The sequence below is a fragment of the Sinocyclocheilus grahami genome, unplaced genomic scaffold (assembly GCF_001515645.1).
Source record: "Sinocyclocheilus grahami isolate Dianchi unplaced genomic scaffold, SAMN03320097.WGS_v1.1 scaffold49.1, whole genome shotgun sequence".
NCBI lineage: Eukaryota > Metazoa > Chordata > Actinopteri > Cypriniformes > Cyprinidae > Sinocyclocheilus > Sinocyclocheilus grahami.
In genome coordinates, this window is record NW_015505228.1 from 685,356 (window position 1) to 709,434 (window position 24,079).

Consider the following 24,079-nt stretch of genomic DNA (forward strand, 5'->3'; position numbering starts at 1 on the left):
TTGTGCCAAGTCGTTTAACTCTGTGAATATCATCAGTTACGTTAACAACCCATCAGCCTGCACCATCTAGAGTTTCATGACTAAACTATATATTTGTGCCAATTCATGTATTAGTGGTGGCTAACCAAAAATGAAAATTCAGTCATTTACTGGCCCTCATGTCAAACCTGTATGACGTTTTTTTTTTTTTCAGTGGAGCACCAAAAGTAGTTTATTTATTTACTTTATTACTTTCAAATAAGAATATTTACACTACTTTTCAAAGGTTTGGGTCACTAATATATATGTGTATAAGAAATGAATAGATTTATTCAGCAAGGATGTGTTAAATTGATCAATTTGAAATTTTCTGTTCATCAGAGAATCCTGAAAACTGTATCACAGTTTCCACTAAAATATTACGCAGTACAACTGCTTTCAATATTGATAAAAATAAATGTTTCTTGAGTAGCAGATCGGCATATTAAAATGATTTCTGAAGGATTGTGAAAACTGGAGTAATGGCTGCTGAAAATTCAGCTTTGCCATCACAGAAATAAATTACATTTTAAAATGTATTATTTAACAGTATTTCATATTTTTAATTAAATATATGCTGTCTTGTTGAGCTTAAGATAAAAATCTTACTGGCCCCAAGTTTTAGAATTGTAGTGTATGTTTTATACATTTTTAGCAATTTTGTGAAATTTGAACATATTATTTCATTTGTTTTTAGAATGTATTAATGCTGGCTAGAAAACTAGCTTTAGCAAAGCAAGGGACAAGTGAGATTTTTCTCCCAAAATATTTCAAATGTCATTTCTATCACAGTCATTTCCACTGTACAGAAGGTTATCCAACACAATTGTTGCATCATTTAAGGTTGGAGATCATGTGATGGAAATGATTCTGTAGTGCAAATATTTATGCCGGATCAGAAAATGACAAAAATGTATTCTTCTATGTCCAAAAGTGTCCATAGTTGATGAAACCCAGTTGAAGATAAAGTCATACGATCAGCGAGATATGTTCAAATGCACTGCAAAGGATCATTCCGACAAAGCCATCACATACAGTCTTAGATACATTTAACATTGAGGACCCTTGGACCCCTCCATCATGATGGAGCTGGATGGAGAGTTTTAGTACAGGAGGGGTGAGATACTACGATTCCCTTGAGAGCGGGAGGCTCTTATCATGCCTTTGGGAGAGGCCTCAGGGTGACACTGTTAAAAGGATGGCACTCCCAAGTCGCTAAAAGCCTGTTAAAGTAACTGCTTTTATTGCTCCTATTCTGATTCCTCGCTCACAGTCTCGACCTTCACAAGTCCTTGCATTGGAAATGAGGGCAAGCACGAACACTTGGCACTGAGAGGGAGGTGTGTGGGTGTGTGTGTAGGTCAAATCTGATTAGTGTAGCATACTGTAGGAGTGTGAAAAGCACACTTTCACTTGTACGCACAGAGAAAACGTCATCACAGTCTATGGATCCAGCCCACTGTTTTAATATAAATGAAAATGCTCATAACTAGAGTATCAGCTGAGGTTGCTTGGCTTCTGACTCATAAAAAGGCTTTTGTGTGCTTGTATATGATCCACATCTTCACTGAGTCTAGTTTTAAAAAAAAAGAAAAAAGTTCATGTCTGCTGATCATAAAACAAAGATTCATTGATTCAGTCTTGTAGTTTGCTCCTGACCCATTTTACTTCCATAATGTGATGTGATGTGATTGATGGTGCAACAGGATATTCAGGGACAAAAAAATAAATAAAAAAATGTAGGACCGAACTTGATTTTGTAATGTAGGAATTGATTTGACCATGAAAAATGGGTGTTCTGTAGCAGAATGGAGCCAGGCCAACCCACATGGCCTATGTGATGTCATTAGAAAAGGAACATCGTTTTAGAAGTGATTTAAAATTGACAAAGATTTTCCATCTTGGATATCATGCGCAGTGCACATTCAAACCAAAAAAAGACTTTTGACACAAGTTCAGTTTGTAAGTTCAGTAGGTTCGTTTTGCCTGCAGAAAAATAAGCTTTGTTCCAAAACTTAGTGAGCTGCATTTGGAAGTAACATTTTGTGATATCATAGATGTAAATAATGTTCCAAAATCTTAATTATTCAGCATGTTAATTGAACTTGTTTTGGTCAAATCATGAGGTTGTGTTGCATGTATCCCTTATGGAGAAGGCAGTCCCAGATTGCATTACTTCTAACTAAATAATGACAAATATTTTATTAGTAATTAATCTAATCAGTGTTATTTTAGTATTATGTATTTACTATTGTAGTATTTATTCATAATTTGAATTGTTATATTTTTATGTTTTTAGTATTCATTTTAAGTTTAGTCATTTTTGTGATGTTTGTCATTTTTATTAGTTTCTTTCTTTATTATTTATATTTATTTATCTTTTATTTATTTTAATTTCAGTAATTTGTTCATAATTTAAGAGCATCAAATGTTCATAATTTACTAGAACGTTTCCAGTTTAAGTATTTAAAGGGTTAGTGCACCCAAAAATTCTGTCATTAACTCATGTAGAACTTATAGTAGAAATTGTTGAATAAAGTCATTATTTTTGTTTTCTTTGTGCACAGAAAGTATTTTTGCAGCTTTGTAACATTGCAGTTGGACCACTGAAGTCACTATTTTACTGAAGGACTGAACCACTGAAGGACTATTTTAATGATGTCCTTACTGCCTTTCTGGGCCTTGAACGTGTCAGTTGCTTTACTGTCTATGCAGGGTGAGAAAGCTCTTGGATTTCATCTAAAATATCTTAATTTGTGTTCTGAAGAAAAAACACGAGGGTGAGTAATTAATGACAGAATTTTCATTTTGGGGTGAACTATCCCTTAAAGATTTTGATCTAATATTTCTGTTTTATTTGAGCTTTATTTCAATTGATCGAAAATAATTTTAATAGTTTTATTTTTGGTTAACAATAACAAGACTGAATCTAATTCAAATTAATTGTTTAATTATTTTGTGTGTGTTTTGTGCTTATTAGGCCTAGTTCTAATATTTCACTGATTCCAGAAAGATGTTGTATGTTGTATGCACCATGTTATGCCTGAAAGGCTGATTGTTAGCTTAGCTTCAAGCTCTACTGAAATAGAGTCTCCATTTTTATGACACACAGACTTGCTGTCCATGTTGTATGTTCCAAAACATTCCCTAATGGGGCTCCATGTATGCAAGAATGCTTCTATAGGGGCCAAATCTTAATAATCATCAGTTTCTTGCCTCTAACACATTGTCCTATGAGCTCTCTTAAATTGAGGGATTACACCATTTATTTACAGTGGGTCACAGTACGTCTGTGTTGCTTTTAGTCATAAACTGTTTGAAGGTTGACATTTTTATATGATTTCCCCATTTTCAGCCATAAATATCTTCACAAGGCCATTGCTAAGCTGTGAAGGACTCATTTTATTGGTGAAGCAGAAATGTGTGTCAGAATGTGGGTAGTTTTTAGTGCAGAAAGAGGGGAGCTAGTCTGCATTACACATAGTATTTATGCATACAAACAGCCACACATGTACAGACATGCACACAATGTCCCGTAAATCAGGGCCCCTGGGGGACGCCTGCTGCCGTTAACTCTTTAAGCGATTTAATAGGCCTATTTGGGGTGTATTTATAGAATGATTTAGCACGTGTTGATTTCCTGCGCTTGTTTACTCTGACTTCTTCACAGAAAACTTTTATGGACTTTTAAAGGTTTTCGGTAGCGAGGAAGTGAACTCAAGCTTGTATCCAACTGCATGTGCCACAAAAGAGAGTTTGTGGGACTGTGACATAATCAGCATTTGTCCTCACAACTGTGGCCAAAACCACCACTACTGCCACCAGCTCTTTACTAAGTGTTTGATAGCTTTTTAATTACCCTTTATGTTACATAAACACACATATTGAAGAGGATCACTGTAATTAAACGCCCCAACATTTGCGTTAAGCTGCCTGAAGCCTCCACAAGTAATTCTGGCCTGTATAGGCCACAGCATTCCTGTAAGTTATTATAGAAAAGACTCATTCATACAAATACAAGTGTTTTCATTTGACATTTTTCGGGTTTTCTCAGCTGTGATGATATATTTGACTCAAAAATGAAACTGTAAACTGTTACGCACATTATGTTTGCTGTTGACCTGATTCATCAAACCGAAGAAATTACAACCAGGTGTCATTTTCATGCTTCTTGTCCCTCTTTCACTTCTTATTTTCTCTCTCTTAACAGAGCTGGCAGTAGTGTACGGTATAGTCACAGAAGCGTACACTTGTATGTGTGTGAGAGGTTATTTTTGAGTCTGCATTGACGATTCCCAATCCAGCTGTGACAGCCTCCACCCGCACTACATTCCATATCATACACACACACACACACACAAAGGAAATGCTGGTATGTAGCAGGCAGGATTTCTGTTGCAACAGATGCACTGATACAGCAGGTTTGAGTAGTCCCTGTAACAAGGTGAGAATGAAAAAGGCATTGTAATTGATAATGAATTTCACTATATATATATATATATAATTTTTTTATGAATATTTATTTTTGTGTTATTATTATTATTATTAATAATAATAATAATAAAATTAATAATATAAGTTTAATCATTTTTATTTAATATTTCTTATTTTCATGTTATTTTCATGATTTCTGTGTAAAAATATGTACATAGTGTGTGTGTGTGTGTGTGTGTGTGTGTCTGTGTGTGTGTGTTTTGTGCTTATGCTGGACCTCTGGGAGTCTGCTAGCTTTTGAAGCTACAGTGTTTGATTTCTGTCATCATTCTTTGGCGTTATAAGAACTTTGGCAACTTATTAGATCTTTTAGAACATTGTAGGAAAAGAACTTGCCAGATGCTGTGTCATGGTTCATTCAAATGGTGGACCAGTGTTGTTGTTTTTTGTGGCCGATACCAATGCTGAGATCTAGAGAAGATGGCCATTAGCTTATAAAATGCAGATAATACAGTTTCATGATAGCAAATGAGAATTGAAATCAAAGAACACAATTTTACACAATATTTAGTCAGTATTAACTAAAATAAAAAGGGGGGAAAAGTGAAATCTAAATCTTTTAAAAAATGCTATCGATAGACACAAGAATGAACTGCCTGTATGAAATGGCTAAATAACAGGCTGATATACCAACACAATCTCATAGCTATTCATAACTAATTAACGTTTTGGTGAAGTAGTGGCTAATTCATAAATTTGTACAATCTCATTTCTACATTTTCATACAATCTGCTCATGGCCCAGTGACAGTTATGTTTTGGGGCGGGCCTTTATGTGTACTTTTTATGTGTACTTCCATTGTACAATTCACATAATATGAATTCATACGTAATCACACCTTGTACAATCATTGTTTTCCTGTGAGATCGGGTTGGATATTTCTGTATATTACTATTCCAGTGAACAAAAGCCAATAAAAACTTGTAAGATATCAACAATGTGGAAAATAATCCTTTGTAAAACCAAAATTTGGAAATATAACACGCTTTATTTTTTATTTCTTCCCTGAAAAAACATAAATTGCACATATAAACAGTGAATTTATCCTCCAAATACCGTATACTTGCTATTTCCTACTCAAATGTGTGTTTTCTTACTGCCTGGTACTTGAAGCTTCACTTGTTAACTGTGCAGCAGGTGGTATTGCCTTTACTGGATAAATTTGCTTGCCAAATTGCAATCAAACCGCTCATTGTAGTGTTAGCCAGTTGCCTTGAGTAAAGCACCATAAGTGGGTGTACTGTGGTTTAAGGTGATATAAAAATGAGCTGAAGCAGAACAGCATTGCCATTATGGTCAATGAAAAAGAAACAAAGACACATTTAAGAAATTAGTTTTTAATTGGTGCCTTTTAATCACTTTTTACAACTGAAATCATTGCGTGTATGATTAGTAAACATTAATTGTATATTGAGGCTTTCTAAATGCTTAATCATTGGTTCTATTCAGCTAGTCTCTTTCAAGCGAGTTTTAATCAGACGCTTGTTGATCATTGTTTCTTTGTGCGAGTGTGTATGAATATGTCTCCTGTGTTTGTGCCTTTGATGTGCATGATGTACGCCACATGTATCTTGTCCCTCTTAGGTTGTTTATCTTTATATTTGTGTGTGTGTGAGTGTGTGTCTGCATTCCCTTCCTGTGGGCCTCCAGACCAAAGCCTCCTCACAGTGAGAGAATAGACTGGTTTATTGGAGGCCTGTCAGGCTCAGACTGAATTTACTACCCACAGACAATGTTTATCACTCAACAGAGGGTAATGTGTGCAGAAAGCACTGCAACCAGAGAGGGAGGGATGGAAATAAAATACGTGAGGGAGGCGGCAAAGCAGATCCAGAGCTGGGGAGGGCTTTCTGGCTCACTATAGCTCATAAATCTCCAGACCCCATCCTGAGATATGTGTACTTACAGAGAAAGTGAAGAGAGGAAAGGAGGGAACCGAAAGGGGAGGTGGAAAGCAGCATGACACCTTTCTATGCTGTGCTTTATTTTTTGCTGAAGCATGGAATATTTTGGGATTTCTCTATCGCGGCAGTGTTTGCGCCGTCTTGTGTGTTTGTGTGGTGTGTATTTGTGTCCGAGTGTGTGTGCATGAATATATTTCATTCAGTTTTAAACACCGCTAAGCCGTAATAGAGGCATCAATCACATGAAAGATCATGGTTCCCTTACACATAGAAAACCATATTATATTTGTAGCACTATCATGATTTAGTTGCAAATTAATAATGTAGAGAAAAAAACAACAACCTTTGACTGATATATTTTATTTTATGGCCAACCAAAATGATTTTAAAAAGAATATAATATAATGTACATTTGAAAGTCTCTTATGTTTACCAATAGGGCTGGGAAAATAAATCGATGCTTCGCGAATCGAGAAATTATTCAGCATAGATTCTGAGATTTTCCGAATGCATGGCGATTCTTTCTTGAGTCGAGTCTGAGCTTAGTTTTGAACAGCAGATGGCACTGCATGCTTTAGAAACAGCCGTACTCTTGTTCGCTTCCAAATCCTTACACACGCTTGAACGGTTGAACCTAAAATAATCAAAATTCAAAAAGGTTGAAGCGAATTACAAGGGTGTTCACAGTGGGCTGTGTTTACATTAATCTCGCTTCATAAAAGCATTATGAGCTGAGGTGAAATTAACGTTACATGACTCAGCCGAACGCACAAGCACTCTTTAGCACTTTTTTCATGAGCATTTGAGTGTGCGGATAAAAACTAGATTAGAGCGTCATCTGCTGTTAAAAACTAAGTTCAGAATCGATTCCAGAGGAATCGCGACGCATTCTGAAAATCTCAGAATCGATCCACGAATCAATTCTGCATCGATTTATCGTCCCAGCCCTACTTACCAAGGCTGCATTAATGTGATAAAAAATACAGTAAAAACAGGAATAGTGTGAAATATTATTATTGTAATTCAACAGTTTTCTATTTTAACCCTTTAACTGTCACTCACATTTTTTAACACAGACGTGAAAGTGCACGATCCAAACTTACATTTTTCTAGTTCATGAACGAAATTTTTTTTTTTAACATGATATTGATGTACCATTTTCATGGTAATGCAATATTTGATTTTAAAATGGGTTTCAAGGGATGAATTTTGAGATTTAAAGCTTACATATAATTTCTGATGATTTCTAAAGTGTGATAGAGAAAAAGGCAACAAAGAAAACTTTTTTTGACAAAGGTCAGAACTCCTGTTATGATGTAGATTTTTGAGGTGCACTCTTGTCATAAATTAATCTATTACTTTTCCTACATAATTTTTAACAAAAACATTGGTAAATCTATTTAGGAGTCTTAGACCTTTCCAACGATATATAGATTGTCATGATTAGATTAGGATTTAATTGTAATATAGTGAAGTAAACTTAGGCGTCCCACAGAGGGGACGGGTGACAGTTAAAGTGTTAATATATTTTAAAATGTAATTTATTCAGCACCCATTACTCCAGTCTTCAGTATCACATGATCCTCCAATCAATCTTTGATTTATTTGAGATATAAATCTTTTATAGATATCTTTACTGTCACTTTTCATCTATTTAATGTGTCCTCGCTGAATAAAAATATTAAAAAACATTTTTTTTTAAATTATTTTATTTTATTTTTGCAGAATATTAGGCTACATGTTTTAAGTGAATCCAGAAATCAAAACTTTGCAGCAGGAAAGACAGTCTGAAACTTATTACAGAAAACAAGTACTACTTAAATTGAGGACAAAATAATCGTGATCTGTTTCTAATCAATGCAAGTTAAGACTCTTGCTGAGAATGAACAAAATCTGCTAATATTGGCTGATATTCACTGATGTATTGTGCATCCCTGGTTAATCTGTTACTAGTTCCCTTACTGTGAAATCCTATTGTTGTGTATTGTCATATGAAGTTCTCTGAGTTTCTTGTTTGAGTTTCTTTGTTGTGTGTGTGTGTGTGTGTGTGTGTGTGTGTGTGTGAGTGCCTGAAGCCTGGTGTGAAAGCCTGTGAACCAAATGCCGTCCTCCCTCACACCTCACATTCACACTCCACGGCTGCTGACATTTTACTGCGGCGTGGACGATGTGATGGGCCGACCGAGTGTGAGGTGGATCGTGGGTGTTGTTAATGGGACAGCTCTCAATACCTCTGAGGTTTTGTTTTAATATTTTTACCATTAGTTTTCCATTTTCTGTGCTTAATTTCTGCTGATATTAGTGTTGATATTTTTGTTTATGTCAAATATATGCATATTTAACACATAGTTTCATTGCCTACTTTACTTGCCTGATATCTGTTTGTATTTCCTCTAATATGGTAGCCATGTCTAGTTGTAAACTGTCTCTCTCACACTCTCCTCGTTCCTCTTCCCTGGCCGTAGGGCTCCCTATCCACTAAGGTGCTGAATAATTAATGGAGGCAGGCTGGGTTGATTAAAACAACACATCAGTCTGACCTCATTTAGTGAAGGCATGACTCAGTGACAGGATCCAGCAGTGTCCTCCTACTGACAGATTACTCCTGACTGCGTGTGCTACTGTGAAGGGATTACAGTTTAACACACACACACACACACACACACACACACACAAGTAATGAGCTAAGAGACACTTATGAATGTACCCAAACTAACTATACCCATTAAACTGTCCACATGAAAGTATTTAACTCACAGGAATGTTTAGAAACACTTTTATACATGTGCAGGCTAAAGCTAGCAAGCTAACTAGCAGCCTCTAAACTGTTTGTTGACCAGTGAAGAAAGTGAAGTTATAGCTATTGTGTCCAAAAGCCTTTTATTGAGCAAAAAAGCAAATATTAGCTTCAGGAGAACTTGTGCTGACAAAAACATCTTGCTCTAACTTCTTGCATTTTGTGAATTTGCTTTTGGCAAGCTTATTTCTCTCTTGAATGTGTTACATAACGATTTGCTTTATAAATATTACTGACCGTTTTAAGCCAGGGGCGTCCTCGCGTTTGTTTGTCAGTATTTTTAGTCTCTGTAGATATTGAGGAGTTAATGGTGACATTTCTGCGAGAGCAAATTTACAACTTGTGTCTCTGTGTGAACTGGAAGTCATTGGCGCGACGTCAGATACAGATTTGTCAGCGGTTGACAGCAATAAGCTGTGAATTCCCCAAACAGAAGATTGTCGCATTAAATCCACTGCTGATTTCTGCTTGTATGTTCAGAAATTGTCTATTTTGAATATGGAATGAATGCCTATTACATACTGTATTTGTTTGGTAAAAAGGGAAATGTGATGCCTTGATTTAGGAACAATTTCATATAATAAATGGCTGGTAGACCTGTTGCCAAACCTATTTGCCACCATGTCCGTATCAATCATGCCAGTCCAGCAGCTCACTGGAATGTACTGGAAAGAAACGATTGAGGAGGCTGGCAGGAAGGAGGGAGGAATAAGCTGCCTCATTCGTCTACATCAAAATGAAAAGTTCATTTGCTAATCATTCGTGGCACATGGAGTGAGTTCCTTTTCGCTAATTGTGTCCAAGAGTTGCTATTAGCATATCTACTTTGATTTTGTACTCTGCCCTGTGGCAGCTGACAACGGCTGTTCTTTTTTTATGAACTGCTGAAATAAAATTTTACAAAATTACTAATTTACATGTACTTTGGGGTCAAATCTGAGATTATATATTGTATGCATTAAGCTTGTGTGGAACTAACTAATATTTTATTATGTCAGAACAACCAAACCTTACATTTTGATATCCAACACAGAATGAACATATATTTTAGTAGTAGTTAATCATTTGAAATCAGTATTTTTTAAAGGGGTCATATGATGCCATTTAAATTTTTCCTTTCTCTTTGGAGTGTTACAAGCTCTTGGTGCATAAAGAAGATCTGTAAAGTTGCAAGGACTAAAGTCTCAAATCCAAAGAGATATTCTTTATAAAAGTTAAGAGTCGGTTAACCACGCCTACCTAAAACGCCTCGTTCTAACACGCCCCCACATATCTACGTCACAATGTGGGAAGATTTGCATAACGCCGCCCAAATGTTCACGCAAAGAAAGAAGGCGTAACTTTAATTCTTGCTGTAGTATTGCTGCTGCCGCCGCCATGTCGTGAAGGCACCGTGTGTTTCATTGTGAAAGCGAAACTACTTTGTTTGGCCTTCCAAAAGAGGACACAACTAGAAATCAGTGGTTAAGTTGTATTTACAACACTATTCCAGAACAGTTCAACCCAAATATTCAGATGTGTGCAGCGCATTTTATGGAGGATGAGGACTGTTTCCTGGGAGAGTATAGCCTACAATGACGGTGTCTGTTTCTATAAAGTGGGGCAATTCCAACTTTGCAAGGACAGTCTGGCGCTTCTGACTCACAGCCTGTAAGTACGTTTTCATATTTAAAGAATTTGCCTCTGATGATTCAAACGCGAGTTTTGAGCAGTGTAGAGTAGCACTTGTTGTTTGTCATTTCTCCGATCACAAATGCAGACATGGTTTTATGTTTACGCAGCGCGATACGCAACGCAACATGTAAAAAGACAGTATAAGTCATTATAATCCTTAATTATGTCCCCACTGGATGCAACAAATGCCTCGTTTATAATGAGTTTTATTGGTTTTGTCTCGTCCTGCTGGGAGACGGCATCACAGTATGTTAAGGGGCGTAACATTTCCATCACACGCTTGAGGTATTCGGCCAATCACAACTCACTGGATAGCTGGCCAATCACAGCACACCTCGCTTTTTTAGAACGATGAGCTTTGTAAAAATCGACGTGTTTCAGAAAGGCGGGGCATAGAGGAAAAACAATAATGTACATTATATGGAAAATAATGTGTTTTTTTAACCTTAAACCACATAAACACATTGCATTACACCAAATACACCAAATTATGTTCTTTTTAGCAACGTCATATGACCCCTTTAAGAAATTAATAATTTTATTCAGCAAGGACACATTACATTAATTAAAAGGATCATATTACAATGAAGACTGGAGTAATGGCTGCTGAAAATTCAGCTTTGCCATTACAGGAATTTAAAATAGATTAAAATAGAAAACAGTGATTTTAAATTGTAATAATATTTCACAATATTACTGCATATACTGTATGTTTCATCAAATAAATGCCGCATTGGTGGGACTTATGCTTACCAACTCCAAACGTTTTAACTGTAGTCTATATCTACAGATGGGTCAATAGAGAAATGTTCTCAGTAGAGGCCTGTAAATCTTTTGAGTTTCGCAGAGCACAAGCTAATAATTAGTTCCTATTGCTAAATCATAGAATGTACTGAAATCCGAGATTAAATCACATAATCACACAGGAACAGTCACACTGATAAGTATGTATGGATGGCATGTTTTCAAGCACTTCTTTAGAAGTTTTGTATTACACTGTGTCACATCAATCCCATTGTTGACGGCATTCTGAATCATGGCCAGCTGATTTTGTCATGATTGTGCCAGCTAATAGTTTTGACTTGTAATTTCGTTATCAGGTTTCTCTGGGGACTTTTATTTCTTTTTCAAAAGCATTCCAATGTGTAGAAAACTCTCTGGGACTTTTTTTTTTTTTGCTGAGCAGATACCGTAGTCTGAAGTCTGAAGTTTCCTTCAAGTTGAGATATCTGAACCTTAAAAACTCTAAGGAAGAGGGGGGAAAAACCTCTGAGTGAATTTGCTGCGCTCAGCCCTTTTCAGTCTCAGTGTCCTGCTTGAAGACAAAGTAAAAACAGTATATTGACATTTACAGGAGTGTTTTTTTTTTTCGTCTGGCATGGAGGGTCTAGATAGTGGAGAATGTTGTGGTTTTGTCTGTGTGCTTTCTTCCATTTATAATTAGTTGAGAATTCATATGTGCAATGAGCAGAAACCATTTTTTTCTGTGCTCTTATCATCATGCTAAATATTTCCTGGACTTTTAATGAATTTGATTACGAAGTCTTGTACTCATTCACAGATCTTAAACAGTGTTGCTATTGTACAACCATATTATCTTAAGAGGCTAAAATATGAACACAATTGGCCTCTCTTCTTGCTGCTGATCCGTGTTCAGGAAGCTAATGTAGAGAACCAAACTGCTACTTAAACCCAAACAAACAGGGTGAAGTTTTAATCAGAAGAATGCTGTGGTCTTTGGCTTTTTAGTTTTTGTGGAACAAAAAAAGGTGATGTTTTGAAGAATCCTGGCCACCTTTTTCCATACAGTGAAAGTGAATAAGGACTGGGTCTGCCAAGATGACTCATGACAAAAAAACATTTATTGCCTTTTTTCCCTTATATATAGCTCGCAAATCAAATATGACACCTTTTGATGCACTGTTTAATGTCAACATGTGGTTACAATGCACATGAGAACTACTGACAAAATGGTGTTGATGTATCATTTGCAGTCATTTAATAACTTAAATTTGTGTCTGTTCCTCACATAAAGCTATTGCATGATTTCAGAAGACCTTGAATGTAATGTATGAGTCATATGGACTACAGTACTTTTTTTTGCCTTTTTAAGCTTGACATACCCAGTTCCAATTCAATTTCAATTTATAGATTCCTTTTTTTTTTTTTTTTTTTTTAAGTCCCGTTGTCCTCTATGGAAATCATATGGGCTTGGAATAACACGAGTCAGTAAATCATGATTGAATTAAACTGTGATCTGTTCCTTTAAGGTTTAAAACCTTTCTATTTTCCAACCTTTAATCTTTCTACCACATTTTCCATTGTTAGAACTATGTCATATGTTAATGTTGGATTAACAGACATTGACTGGTTTTGCACTCGTTTTGTTTCTCAAGGTGTCAGCACATATTCTTTAAACAAGAGAAATCTTTCGTAGAAATGTATTGCATGTGTTTGGATTTGCATGGGGATTAAAGGGCAAATCTATTTTACTGATCATGTCCTCTACTTTTTTTTTGCAGTATTAGAGACAGACTTCAGTTTAAAAGGCGCTAACAGTAAACCGTAACTCTTGTTTAGATGCAGACTATCGAATCGCATGCGATGTCAAAAATTAGCTGTAATTATACTGAAGAAATATCCTGTAGCTCAGTGCACATGTGCTTCAGTCCAACTTCCGTCTCATCCAAAAGAAATCTGGTCTACTGAAATATGTGGAAGGGCTTCTTGTATATGCATTTATTTTATTCATTTTACACATTTATACACTATTTTTGCTCTCTTTTTCATGGACCACCTTATTTATTTATTGATTCATTGATGTATTGTTTTTATTCATTTTATACCTTTTACAGATTTACTCTGTTTATCAGACTTACTCTGTTTATACAGAATATCTATCTATCTATCTATCTATCTATCTATCTATCTATCTATCTATCTATCTATCTATCTGTCTGTCTGTCTGTCTGTCTGTCTGTCTGTCTGTACACTACTTTTCCTCTTTTTTCCCCCCCACAGACCACCTTCCTTGCAGTTTGAAAACCTATGACCTAAAATTAACCAACAGCCAAACAGCTATTTAGGCATTGTTTTAGCAAACTCTCATTCATTCTGCCTTCATTCCGGTATGTAACGCCCACTTTTCACAATCTAGTTGCTTGTCCCCTTTGAAATTCTTCACATTACAGAAATAAAATGGGTTGCGGACAGCAGTCTGTGCTGGCTTTTTAGAGCGTGCATCATGTCATTCTATACGAGAATATGATAACCAAACAGCTCGTTAACATTTGCCTCTTCATTTACTACTCAAGGACTAAACCTTTAATCTCTTCGTGTTTGTTCTGAAGCACTCAGCCTCTCAGTGCTCCGTGAGTCCTGATCAACACATCCCATCCGTGGCCCCCGTCTGCCCCCTTCCCCGGCGCAAGTGCATGAGAGCGCTTGAGCATTGCTGTGCCTCTATTGTAATTGTATCAAGGGGAGGGAGAAAGATGGGTTAATTACCCTCTCAAAGTGGCCAGTGCACTTGGAGAGGAGGGTCAAACAAGTCATAATGGTGCATTTGCCAGGCCATTTTGAGGGTACTGTAGCAGAGCGACCAGCTCTTGTTCCCACTTCAGACCGCTTTAGAGGGCTTTCGCTGATTAAAGGGGGGATTTGCGTCGGCTGCTTTCATGGGTCCTTGGCCAGGAGAATCGATATGTCAATAGGCTCAGTATCTATATGCAAAGCGGGGGTTTGGCCAGCACATTCAGAGCTTTTTGATATGCATGGGGCTTAGGCTTAAGCCACTGGCAGTAAAGACCGAGCATTATCACAAAGGCTGCTTGATGTTTTTATGTGTGGTGATATGGGGTCCTCCATGGGGAGTGGGTCTGCTTTGATAAGATAGAGGGCTGGTGGCCTGGAAGGCTGGCTGACTGGCTGTGGTCTGCCAAGGTGCGTTTGATGACTCAGAACTCCTTTAAACTGAGAAATTGCTGGCTTTTGTTTTGGCCGCCCGTCTGTGTAACGTACCAGATTCTTCCTGCCCGAGGCCCACCATCACAGCGCAGTCCCGTTGGGTCCTTTGTGTGTTTGCCTCCACGTGAAAGAGAGCCGGAATGTGAAATCAAGAGCGAGAGTGTTGGGGGTGAGGGTCTTTCCTCTAGGGGGTGTCAAGGTAATGGGCCTGTTTAGAGAGCAGCCCCTATCTGTCTCTCATCCTCTCAATATCTCTCTGTCGTGCCGGGAGTAGAGATGATGGGGCTTCCTTTTATGCCGTTACCATCCGCAGAAGATGGAGTAGTGCGGGGACACCGGTCGAGGTCAGCGGACCTCCCCCATCCCGTACTCAGCTCCACCTCACTCTTAGGCTCTTTGAAATGGTGATGATGATGGGGTGACCCCCGCTGCCCCCCGATGCGACGCCCTCAATGAGGCTTGGGTTTGGTAGATCATTCCACTACCCCCGCTTTTCCCTCCCCTGAGCTCCACAGCAACCGCTGCCCCGGTCCCGGACACATTTGTCATGTCCAGACCCCGCAAGCTGCACCTCTATGGGGCTTTTGTTCCTCAACTTGCTGGCTAAGCAGGGGATTTCAGATGAACCATTAACATTTGAACCAGCTCGGCACATTTCCCTATTGCGCTCGATCTGCGCCTGGGCCATTACTGGTGAAAAGAGCAAGAATTTATCATATAGGTCAGCAGCTCCCAACCTTTTTTCCTTGGGGCCCCCTACTTACATATATGACAGTCTATATGACAGTCTTTCATACATTTGTAGATCATGATAACCACAGGTACAGCACCTCGCTACCATGGTAAAAAGTAGCCTAACTATATGTTTTCTATAATATTTGCTATGAAAACAGTTACCTGAAGACATTCAGTATAAGTACAAATGCACAACAAACGACTGATATGACTTAATAACAAAAATAATGTGATTATATTCCATTACTCCTTTAATATATTTAGTACACTATTAATATAATAAAATTCAATATGAATATTCTACTTTTCTGCCACAATACCATGGTTACTGTCAATGTTACTACCGTAAAACCATAGTAAATGTTGGTGATTTGCAAATAGAAATGCCTTCTAACTGGATCGTTGTTGCACAGGTGTTTCCACATCAGTTGTTGAGAATGATCCAGCTCTGATTTATTTGGCTTTAAACTAGTTTAAATCGCGCACCTATGTGATTTGTACTGGAGAACTCTGCGCAGAACTTGAGTGCTGTCACTAGATCTCACTACGCTGTTTAGTGGTCTCGTGATCGCGACTGGTCAGTGTAGTAAATAAATTTGCTTTAGCTCACAACGCGCTCTTTTCTTTTGAGCTGAGCTGATAAAAGGTCCGTGCGACGCGCGGTTTCAATAGAGAAGTGCTATTTCGTTTTGCTTTTGGTGCGTTTGGTGTTTAATACGTATTTATCATGTACAACAGAATGCTAACGCTTATCAGTTAGGCAGATTGGTAGTGGCACCAGCGTGACATCTCACAAAATTTAGTGTCACCGGCAGAAAAAAAGGTTTGCAAAATATCCATTTAGCAGTCTGGAGCAGTCTGGAGCCCTGGTAGACTACTGTCAATTACACTTTTATTTAATTGTTTATTTTATTTAATTACCTTATCTTATATGATAGCATATAGCATATGATTTAAAAAAAATGTATATAAAATTATTAGTGGAACATTTTATACATCTTTATTTGACCTCAAAGCATATCATCTCCCGCGGGGGGGGGGGCACAGACCCCAGGTTGGGAACCACTGATATAGGTCACTATACACCGCAAAAGACCAATGATAACATGTTAAGAGCTGTTAATTGTGGGGTTATTAAGGAAACTATATAGTATGATGTGTTAGATCAGTGTTTCTCAACCCTGGTCCTGGGCGCTCCCCAACACTGCACATTTTGTGTGTCTCCCTATCAAACACACCTGATTCAACTCATGAGCTCATTAGAAGAAACTCTAGCACCTGAAATGGGTGTGTCAGATAAGGGAGACATACAAAATGTGCAGTGTTGGGGGGCGCCCAGGACCAGGGTTGAGAAACACTGTGTTAGTAATAACACACATATATGCATTGAACATACTCAGCTGATCTTATACAAACAGTCATATGTGTCATTGAGCTGTTCAAATGTTGTTTGGGTCAGTAGGGGTCAGAAGGTCAATAGAGTGTTATGATGCATAGCCTGGGGGACAGGTGAAGTGGACTTGACCACTCATGCTGCACCTTAATCATAAACTGCCCATCACCTGGCCATCAGAATTAGATGAGATGAAATTTGTTGACTATAACAAAATAGAGATGCATTAAAGGGATAGTTCACCCAGAAATGACAATTTATTTCAATTGTTTTTGTCCATATAATCAAAGCTAACGGGGCCCAAAACAATATTAGACTATTTAGACTTTGTATGGAAGCCTATTTCTGTCACATAAGAAAACAAAATACATTGGCAAATCATAATTCTGAAATTATGAGATTAAAAAGTTATATTTATTATGCAACAATTCAATTATGACATTAAAATGTTAATTAAACCTTAATCTCATAATTACGGCTTAGTATCTGATAATTTCTTATAATTCATATCTTATAACTTTTTATCTAATAATTTCATGTCAGTTTAACGTCAATATTTTGACTATCTCATAAAAATAACGTAATGTATCTCATAATGCTAACTGTCTCAAAGTCTTAGTATCTCAAATTTTCATTTCTTCAAATGATTTCGACCACTTATGTCACAAATATGAATTTTAGTGATGATGATTTACCCAGGCATGATTTGTGTTTCTTATTTGGCGGAAATGGGCTTCCATACTTGACTCTAATTGTATACGTAGACATTTTCCAAAATATCTTCTTTTATAAGTCATACAGTTCAAGTGACATGAGGATGAATAAATAATGACAGAATTCTTATTTGGGGTGAACTAGCTTTTTAAAGTCTTACCAAAAAAAAAGATGTTTAAATTATGGGCGTGCATTTAAAAATCTGTGGTGATGACTATATAACTATAAATCTGTAATGACAATGTAAATATCTCACATATTCACCCTCAAGTACACAAACCCACATTCAAACAAACAAACAAACAACTCACCATAAGGATGGTAAGATGCTGGATCTATTCTCATCACTTAATCCTTGACCTAGAGGCAAGAGTAATGAGACGGGACTGCTCAAGCAATCAGGATCATCAGTGGCCCTGCGGACTAGTCAATAGCCTTCACCTGCTAACATTACACATCTGGCAGAATGGTTCACGGTAGCTAATCTCCACCATATGTTTACCACAGCAGTAAGCATCAGCTGGCATATAGTAACGGCACAAACCTTTTAAATGCATTTATATTGAACCATAATTTACAAAAGTCCATGGCATTTGATCATTAATGACTATATAAGAAATAACCCTCTTTTTATGTCACTCGCTTTCAGGAAATTGCTTCAGTGAGGTTCACAGAAGAGTTAATAGTGTGCATGTCCGGAGATAGTGATCAAGGTTATGTCGCTCAGATTAAACATACTGCCTATGTGATCGCATTTTATGGGAAAATAGTTCACTTTGTCATATGCAATTTTTTATATTGCTGGAGTTCAAAAGCTGTCACCGTTGAGAATGTCGAATGGTATCTTTCTCTTGACCTTTGTCTGCGTTAATAGCATGAGGCACATCCATACTGTGCTCATTGTAACAGTATTGAATGCTGGCCCCTCCCTATCAGACAGATTAAAGGCATTGTGGGTGAATGCAAACACCCATCTGTTCATCAGGACAGGCATTCTGGGACAAACTGGGTCATGTGACTGACAGAATAATGATAAGCATTTAAAACTGCATGCTATCATTATGCTAACACCTCGCAAACCCAATCTAACAGCATTGACATCGCATAATATGTGCTCTCGAGAACGTGCATTCGCTCCTAACAGCATATGTCGTGCAGCATTGATAAGAAGTCGAGCTTAATAGAAAATAAAGAAGCCTTTTTATGCGTATTTAGAGGAAGTGAAGTGGGGGAGGTGGATTGAGGGTAATAAATAGCCTCACACTTTCAAGTTGCCAGCAGGTTTGCTCATGCATTTCCTCCTAAAGCCCCATAAAGACTTTGAATTCCTAACAGCCGCCATACAACCCCCCTCCTCCCCGATATACTGCCCCTCTCCACTCCTGCAGTCTCAAGGTATTGAGAAACTCAGCTCATTTGCCTCTATCAATGACATATGTAGCTTATTATGCTAGTCTGTTGTTGTTTTTCTCTTCTAATACACCACACAATTATGTTCAAGCAATTGTCAATTAAAAACAGTATGGATGCTGTGCAATCAAGTCACTAAAATCAGAGAATTTGAGTCAAATTTCAGCTCATTTTGTGTGAAGTCATGGTCAAATTAGAGACATTTTGCAGGCAAAAATGGTCCATTCATTGTCAGTAGTGTAGCAATGTATGAAGCACAGATCACACAGAAAATTTGCATGACCAATTGAACCCGATGTGAAATCTGCAGGGGAAAGCTTTCGCCTCGACTGAAATTCTGAAGTGCATTCCTATTGAAATGACTGGATTTAGCCTGCGAGAAATTGCTGAGCAATGCTAAATGTGACCGCACCTTAACTGTGTTTACTGTTTATATAGTACTACAGACATTTGTCCTGTGTTATGTCTTCAGTGAAACATTTAAACTGGCACAAATATAAAGCAGTATTATTTAGAGCCAGCCATTTCCCTCTTCCCTGACCATTTCATAGCCAGATTTATATGGGTCTGGTTGGATTAAAAGGACTATCCATTAATAAACGTGCATTTATTGAATGAGCGGCCTTTTGTGTGCAGGCTAATATTTTAGATGGTGAAAAATCAATACAGTACCTCTTACATGTCAAGGACAAAAATGTGAGGGCTGAAGCCGGAAAATAAGGGGAGGCTAATACGTCGTTTCACTGATGGATGGAGCCATCAGCGGATGGCAGCAACCTTGGTGCGTTGAGCTGACGGATGCTGTAGGGCTGCAACCCGAGTGTTCATTGCCTTGTTATGAACACTACTCTCCAGACAGCGTCTATGGATTTTGTGGTGGGAAACTAGATAGTGTTGCAATGTGTTGTTTACCTCACTTTGTATTGATAAAGCAGTCTTGGGGTCAGTGAGTGTCTGCTCTTTACAGAGACAGCATGGTGGTTACTGGAAGAGGTGATCTGTGTGTATATAGACCTATTGTTATTATTATTAAGTACAAGTTCTGGCATTTATAGTGTTACATTCTAATTGGAATTGTAATAGGTTGGTAAAAAATAATAAAGATTAAAAAAAAGTCATGTTTGATCAGACACCCATTTCAAGTAGAGAATACAAAATACAAAATATAAGTATTAATACAAACATTACATAGTGTGTGTGTGTATGTACAGTCAAACCGAAATGTATTCAGACTCCAACATTTCTCACATTATCACAGTTTATTCACTATAGTTTAGAAAATGGTAATAAAATATGACAAGAACTCAGAACTTCATCTTGATAATGTCAGATAACTTTGATAGAAAGGTAAGTAATTAATTCAGTTGAATAGTTGTCAGCTGTTAAATTTAAGTACACAATTAGATAATACCAATTTAGGTCGACCAATTAACAAGCAATGCTTAATTTTGTTCAGTCTGTGGTGTAAAAAGGTCGCATTAACAATTAAAGAAAAATCACTTAAGCAAAACATGGTCAGGTCAAAGTGTCTGAATAATTTTTAGTCCCAAATCTTTATCATTTTTTCTGGTAGTCCACTGTATGAAGAACTTTTGGGTATAATATGTCACAGTTTATTTTGCTATCCTCACTTAGATAAATGAACTATAGTGTCCTGCACCCACTAGTAAAAAAAATATCAAAAAATATATCTGGTGTCTGAATATTTTTTGGTTTGACTGTATGTATATATGTATGTACAGGTATACATAAATGCATACATATATATATATATATAGCAAAGTTTCCCTCACCTTTACATGGCAAAATGTGTAACCATAATCATAGTATCTTAATAAGATTAAGGGATACATAATATTTCAATTCTTGCAAATGTTATACACAAGTTTATATTAGATGTATTATGTCCGTAACACGTTGAACATTTTGTCTCAATATGATACAGTAATTAAGCTTGAGCGATATAAAACTTTAAAAATCATTTTTGATCAAACAAAAATACTTCTAAAATGTTTCTTTCAAAACTTTCTAATCCGACTGTCCTAATGTCCTGATAACTCTGGTGCAGTTTCTTGCTTTTTAACATAGTTCTGCGTTTGTTTGTTTGTTTGTTTGTAAAGAAAACAGCAGTCAAATAAATGTAAACGTGTATGTAAATAAAATATTTTTTGATGAAACAAAAATAGCCTACTTATAAAAGTATGTTTCTTTCAAAACCTCCTAATCCAGCTGTACTAATGTCCTGATAACTCTGGTCCTGTTTCTTGCTTTTTAACGTAGTTCTGTTTTTGTTTTGTTTTTTGTTTGTTTGTTTGTTTTTTGTAAAGTAAACGGCAGTCAAATACATGTAAACATGTGTATGTACAAACTTTATACTTCAGCTTGTTATGGCGACAGGCACATTGATAAAACCGAGATTAGGTTTATCGGCAGCCAATCAGAGAGCGGCGCAGTCAGAGTGGGGCGGACGGGGGCGGGGTTTGTGCGCAGCTGCTGACACTCGTCAAGAATTGCGGTGTGGGATAGCCTGGAAAGTGCGTGAAGACCAGAGTCACCCTGTCGAGGAGCGCTTTTGTTTTTCAGGGAGACATTTCCCACAAGTATGCAAAAGGCATTACTTTGAGCTCGCGTCTGGAAACACTGGAGGAAGTTCGTCTCGCGTCTGATCGGCAGCCTCCAGCGGGATTATTCACAACACCAAACCCTCTCTCTCATCGATGCAAACGACTGCGTGTTTACAGTAAATAAGCGTCAATGCGTCGGCCTGTTAACGAATAGCGTTTAGAAGACGTTTCGTTTGGGGCAAGGAGGCGTTTGGGAGCTTTTCAAGATAATCGGCACTAACAGTTTTCGGAGGTTTCCACGGACTGAGCGCGGGACTCTGCTGCTTACAGTTACTCATATAGCAGTTTCACATCGATCTCGGGGTCTCTCACAGAGACACAGTTTCAACAGCACGCTGTGTTGCAACAACTGGCGCAGGTTTTTAACATCTGAAGAATGTAGTTCATTCCCCGTGGACAGCGCGAGCTTCTGCTGAAATGATTAGCGTCTCTCATCAAGTGTGAAATCGCACTTCTTGCTCCCGTTTTATTGTTTTGATTAGTGTTTTTAAATTTTAACCTGCTATTTTTCCCCGTTGTATATAGCATTTCGAGTCTTTTTGCTGCGACTAGAAGAAGGAAGCATTTACTTTTGGAGCATATTTGCTTTTATTTCACGATGTACGAGAGTGTGGACGTTGTTGGGCTGACCCCTAGTCCGAACCCGTTTTTAAGCATGGATTACTACCACCAGAACCGCGGCTGTCTGTTCCCGGAGAAAGGCCTCGTGTCGGGAGCGACCCGCGGCTTCAGGACCCCGCACTGGAGCGGCTCCAATCACTGTAGGTGGCCTTTTATTTTCTTTATCCTTGACACAGTCTCTGATCTAACATTATGCGGACAATTTCATTCCGAGTTCCTCCCCCGACTGCTGAATGTTTGGGGGGGTCACTGGGGCTCTTACAGGGGCAACTACACATCAGCTGTTTTCCGGCGTGTATACATGTTGGCTGTGTCTCAAACTAATGCGCTGTAAATATGTGTAATATATTTTACTGCCTGTTGTTATAGAATAAGGCTCGATTTAAACGCGTATTTCCTGTCAGTGTGATATTAATTCATTGATAATATACAAGTACTGTATATTTAGTGTGGCTTTATGAAATGTTACATTTATAGGTAATCATATTATATAGTATCTCAGTCCCCAGACACTTTCAGGCACTGCATTTCCACCATATTTCTATTGATATTGTCATGAATGAGTAACAAACTAATCAAACTAAATGTATGTGGGTTCAAATTCCTTAGGCTTGGAGGTCAAAGGTCAATTGTGAGTCAGTTTCTCCCAGTGACCACTATGCATTAGGGCCTACATTGTGTCAGTTCATTCTTAGAAACCATTGACTTGTTTTAGTTTTGGTTTGAATGATTATGTGCATTTAGTACAGTAGTGTTTGCATAACTGCAGTAGTAGAAAGCTTTTTTAGATGTCATACAGAGCAGATTGGTTTAAAATTCCCTATTCAATCAGTATTTACATGAAAATCAGGTATACATTTACATGTATATTTATCAGTGCTCTCTATTTCTGTACGTTGTGAAACCTACACTATTTTCGCACCATTTTCTCCATGTGATTTGGTGTTACTCCCATGTGCATTGTGGTTCCTGCGTGTTACCACCTAATTTTACGCATAATCTTAGTGGTTGCTTTGGAGAAGCTTTTTACCGTATAAATTTTATAGTTGGATCATTCATTTTACAAACTCTCATTCTGCAGCATTTTACCTTCAATAAAATGTAGAGTGAAAAACTGAGGGGAATGTGTGAAAATCAACCCAATTTAGCTGATGAGCAAGATCTGAGAAGTTCCATCGGCAGCTGTGTGCAGCCAGCTTTGAAAAGAAGCTACATTAATACCATCAGTTCCAGTGTGCTAATTTTACTACTGTCTTAAAAGTACGTTTGACATGTTCTTAAAATAGAAAGATATTTCTGTTTGCAAAATAAAAGGTATGAGAAGATTAGGTGGTTTTTCTCAGTAGCAGTTGTGTCTGATTGTTTGGTTTCTTTTTAAATACTTTACTTTGTATGTTAGTGTAGGGGAATTTACACCTTACAGTTAACCCCAAAGACCAGGTATGATGAATGAAGACCAGGAGTCAGAGATGCAATCAATGGAAGAAAAATAGTTTGCAGTTTCATAGGCAGAAGTCAGCTTCAACACTCTCGATGGAGTTCGTAGGCCGCTCTGTGTACATGTTAACAACACCAGCAATTATACTCTAACAGAGGTCGCTAATTGCGTCAATGCATGGGTCAGGAAGATTTTAATTGATCTAAAACCTAGATGAACTTAGAAAATCTCCACATGGATGTAAAACTCGAAGCATATCTTCGAAATGATTATTTTGGTGCCAAGTGATCA

General features: G+C 37.5%; 1 protein-coding gene and 1 long non-coding RNA gene across 3 annotated transcripts in view; both read left to right on the forward strand.

Annotated features, from left to right (window-relative positions):
- The window catches only part of rarab (retinoic acid receptor, alpha b), a 132,214-nt gene that overhangs the window by 62,989 nt on the left and 45,146 nt on the right, over positions 1-24,079 (forward strand). The window contains exon 1 of one of the 2 annotated variants that reach the window (XM_016269023.1): positions 21,585-22,490. The exons of the other annotated variant lie outside the window; for it this stretch is intronic. Within the exon in view, the coding sequence (XP_016124509.1) occupies positions 22,328-22,490 (163 nt within the window). The 5' untranslated portion in view covers positions 21,585-22,327. Of the gene's footprint in view, positions 1-21,584; positions 22,491-24,079 lie in introns of those variants that run through there. 2 annotated transcript variants of the gene reach the window in all.
- Positions 804-20,751, forward strand: LOC107582979 (uncharacterized). The gene is made up of 3 exons (XR_001608997.1): positions 804-986; positions 10,352-10,357; positions 20,741-20,751. It is a non-coding gene; the product is annotated as an uncharacterized lncRNA (long non-coding RNA).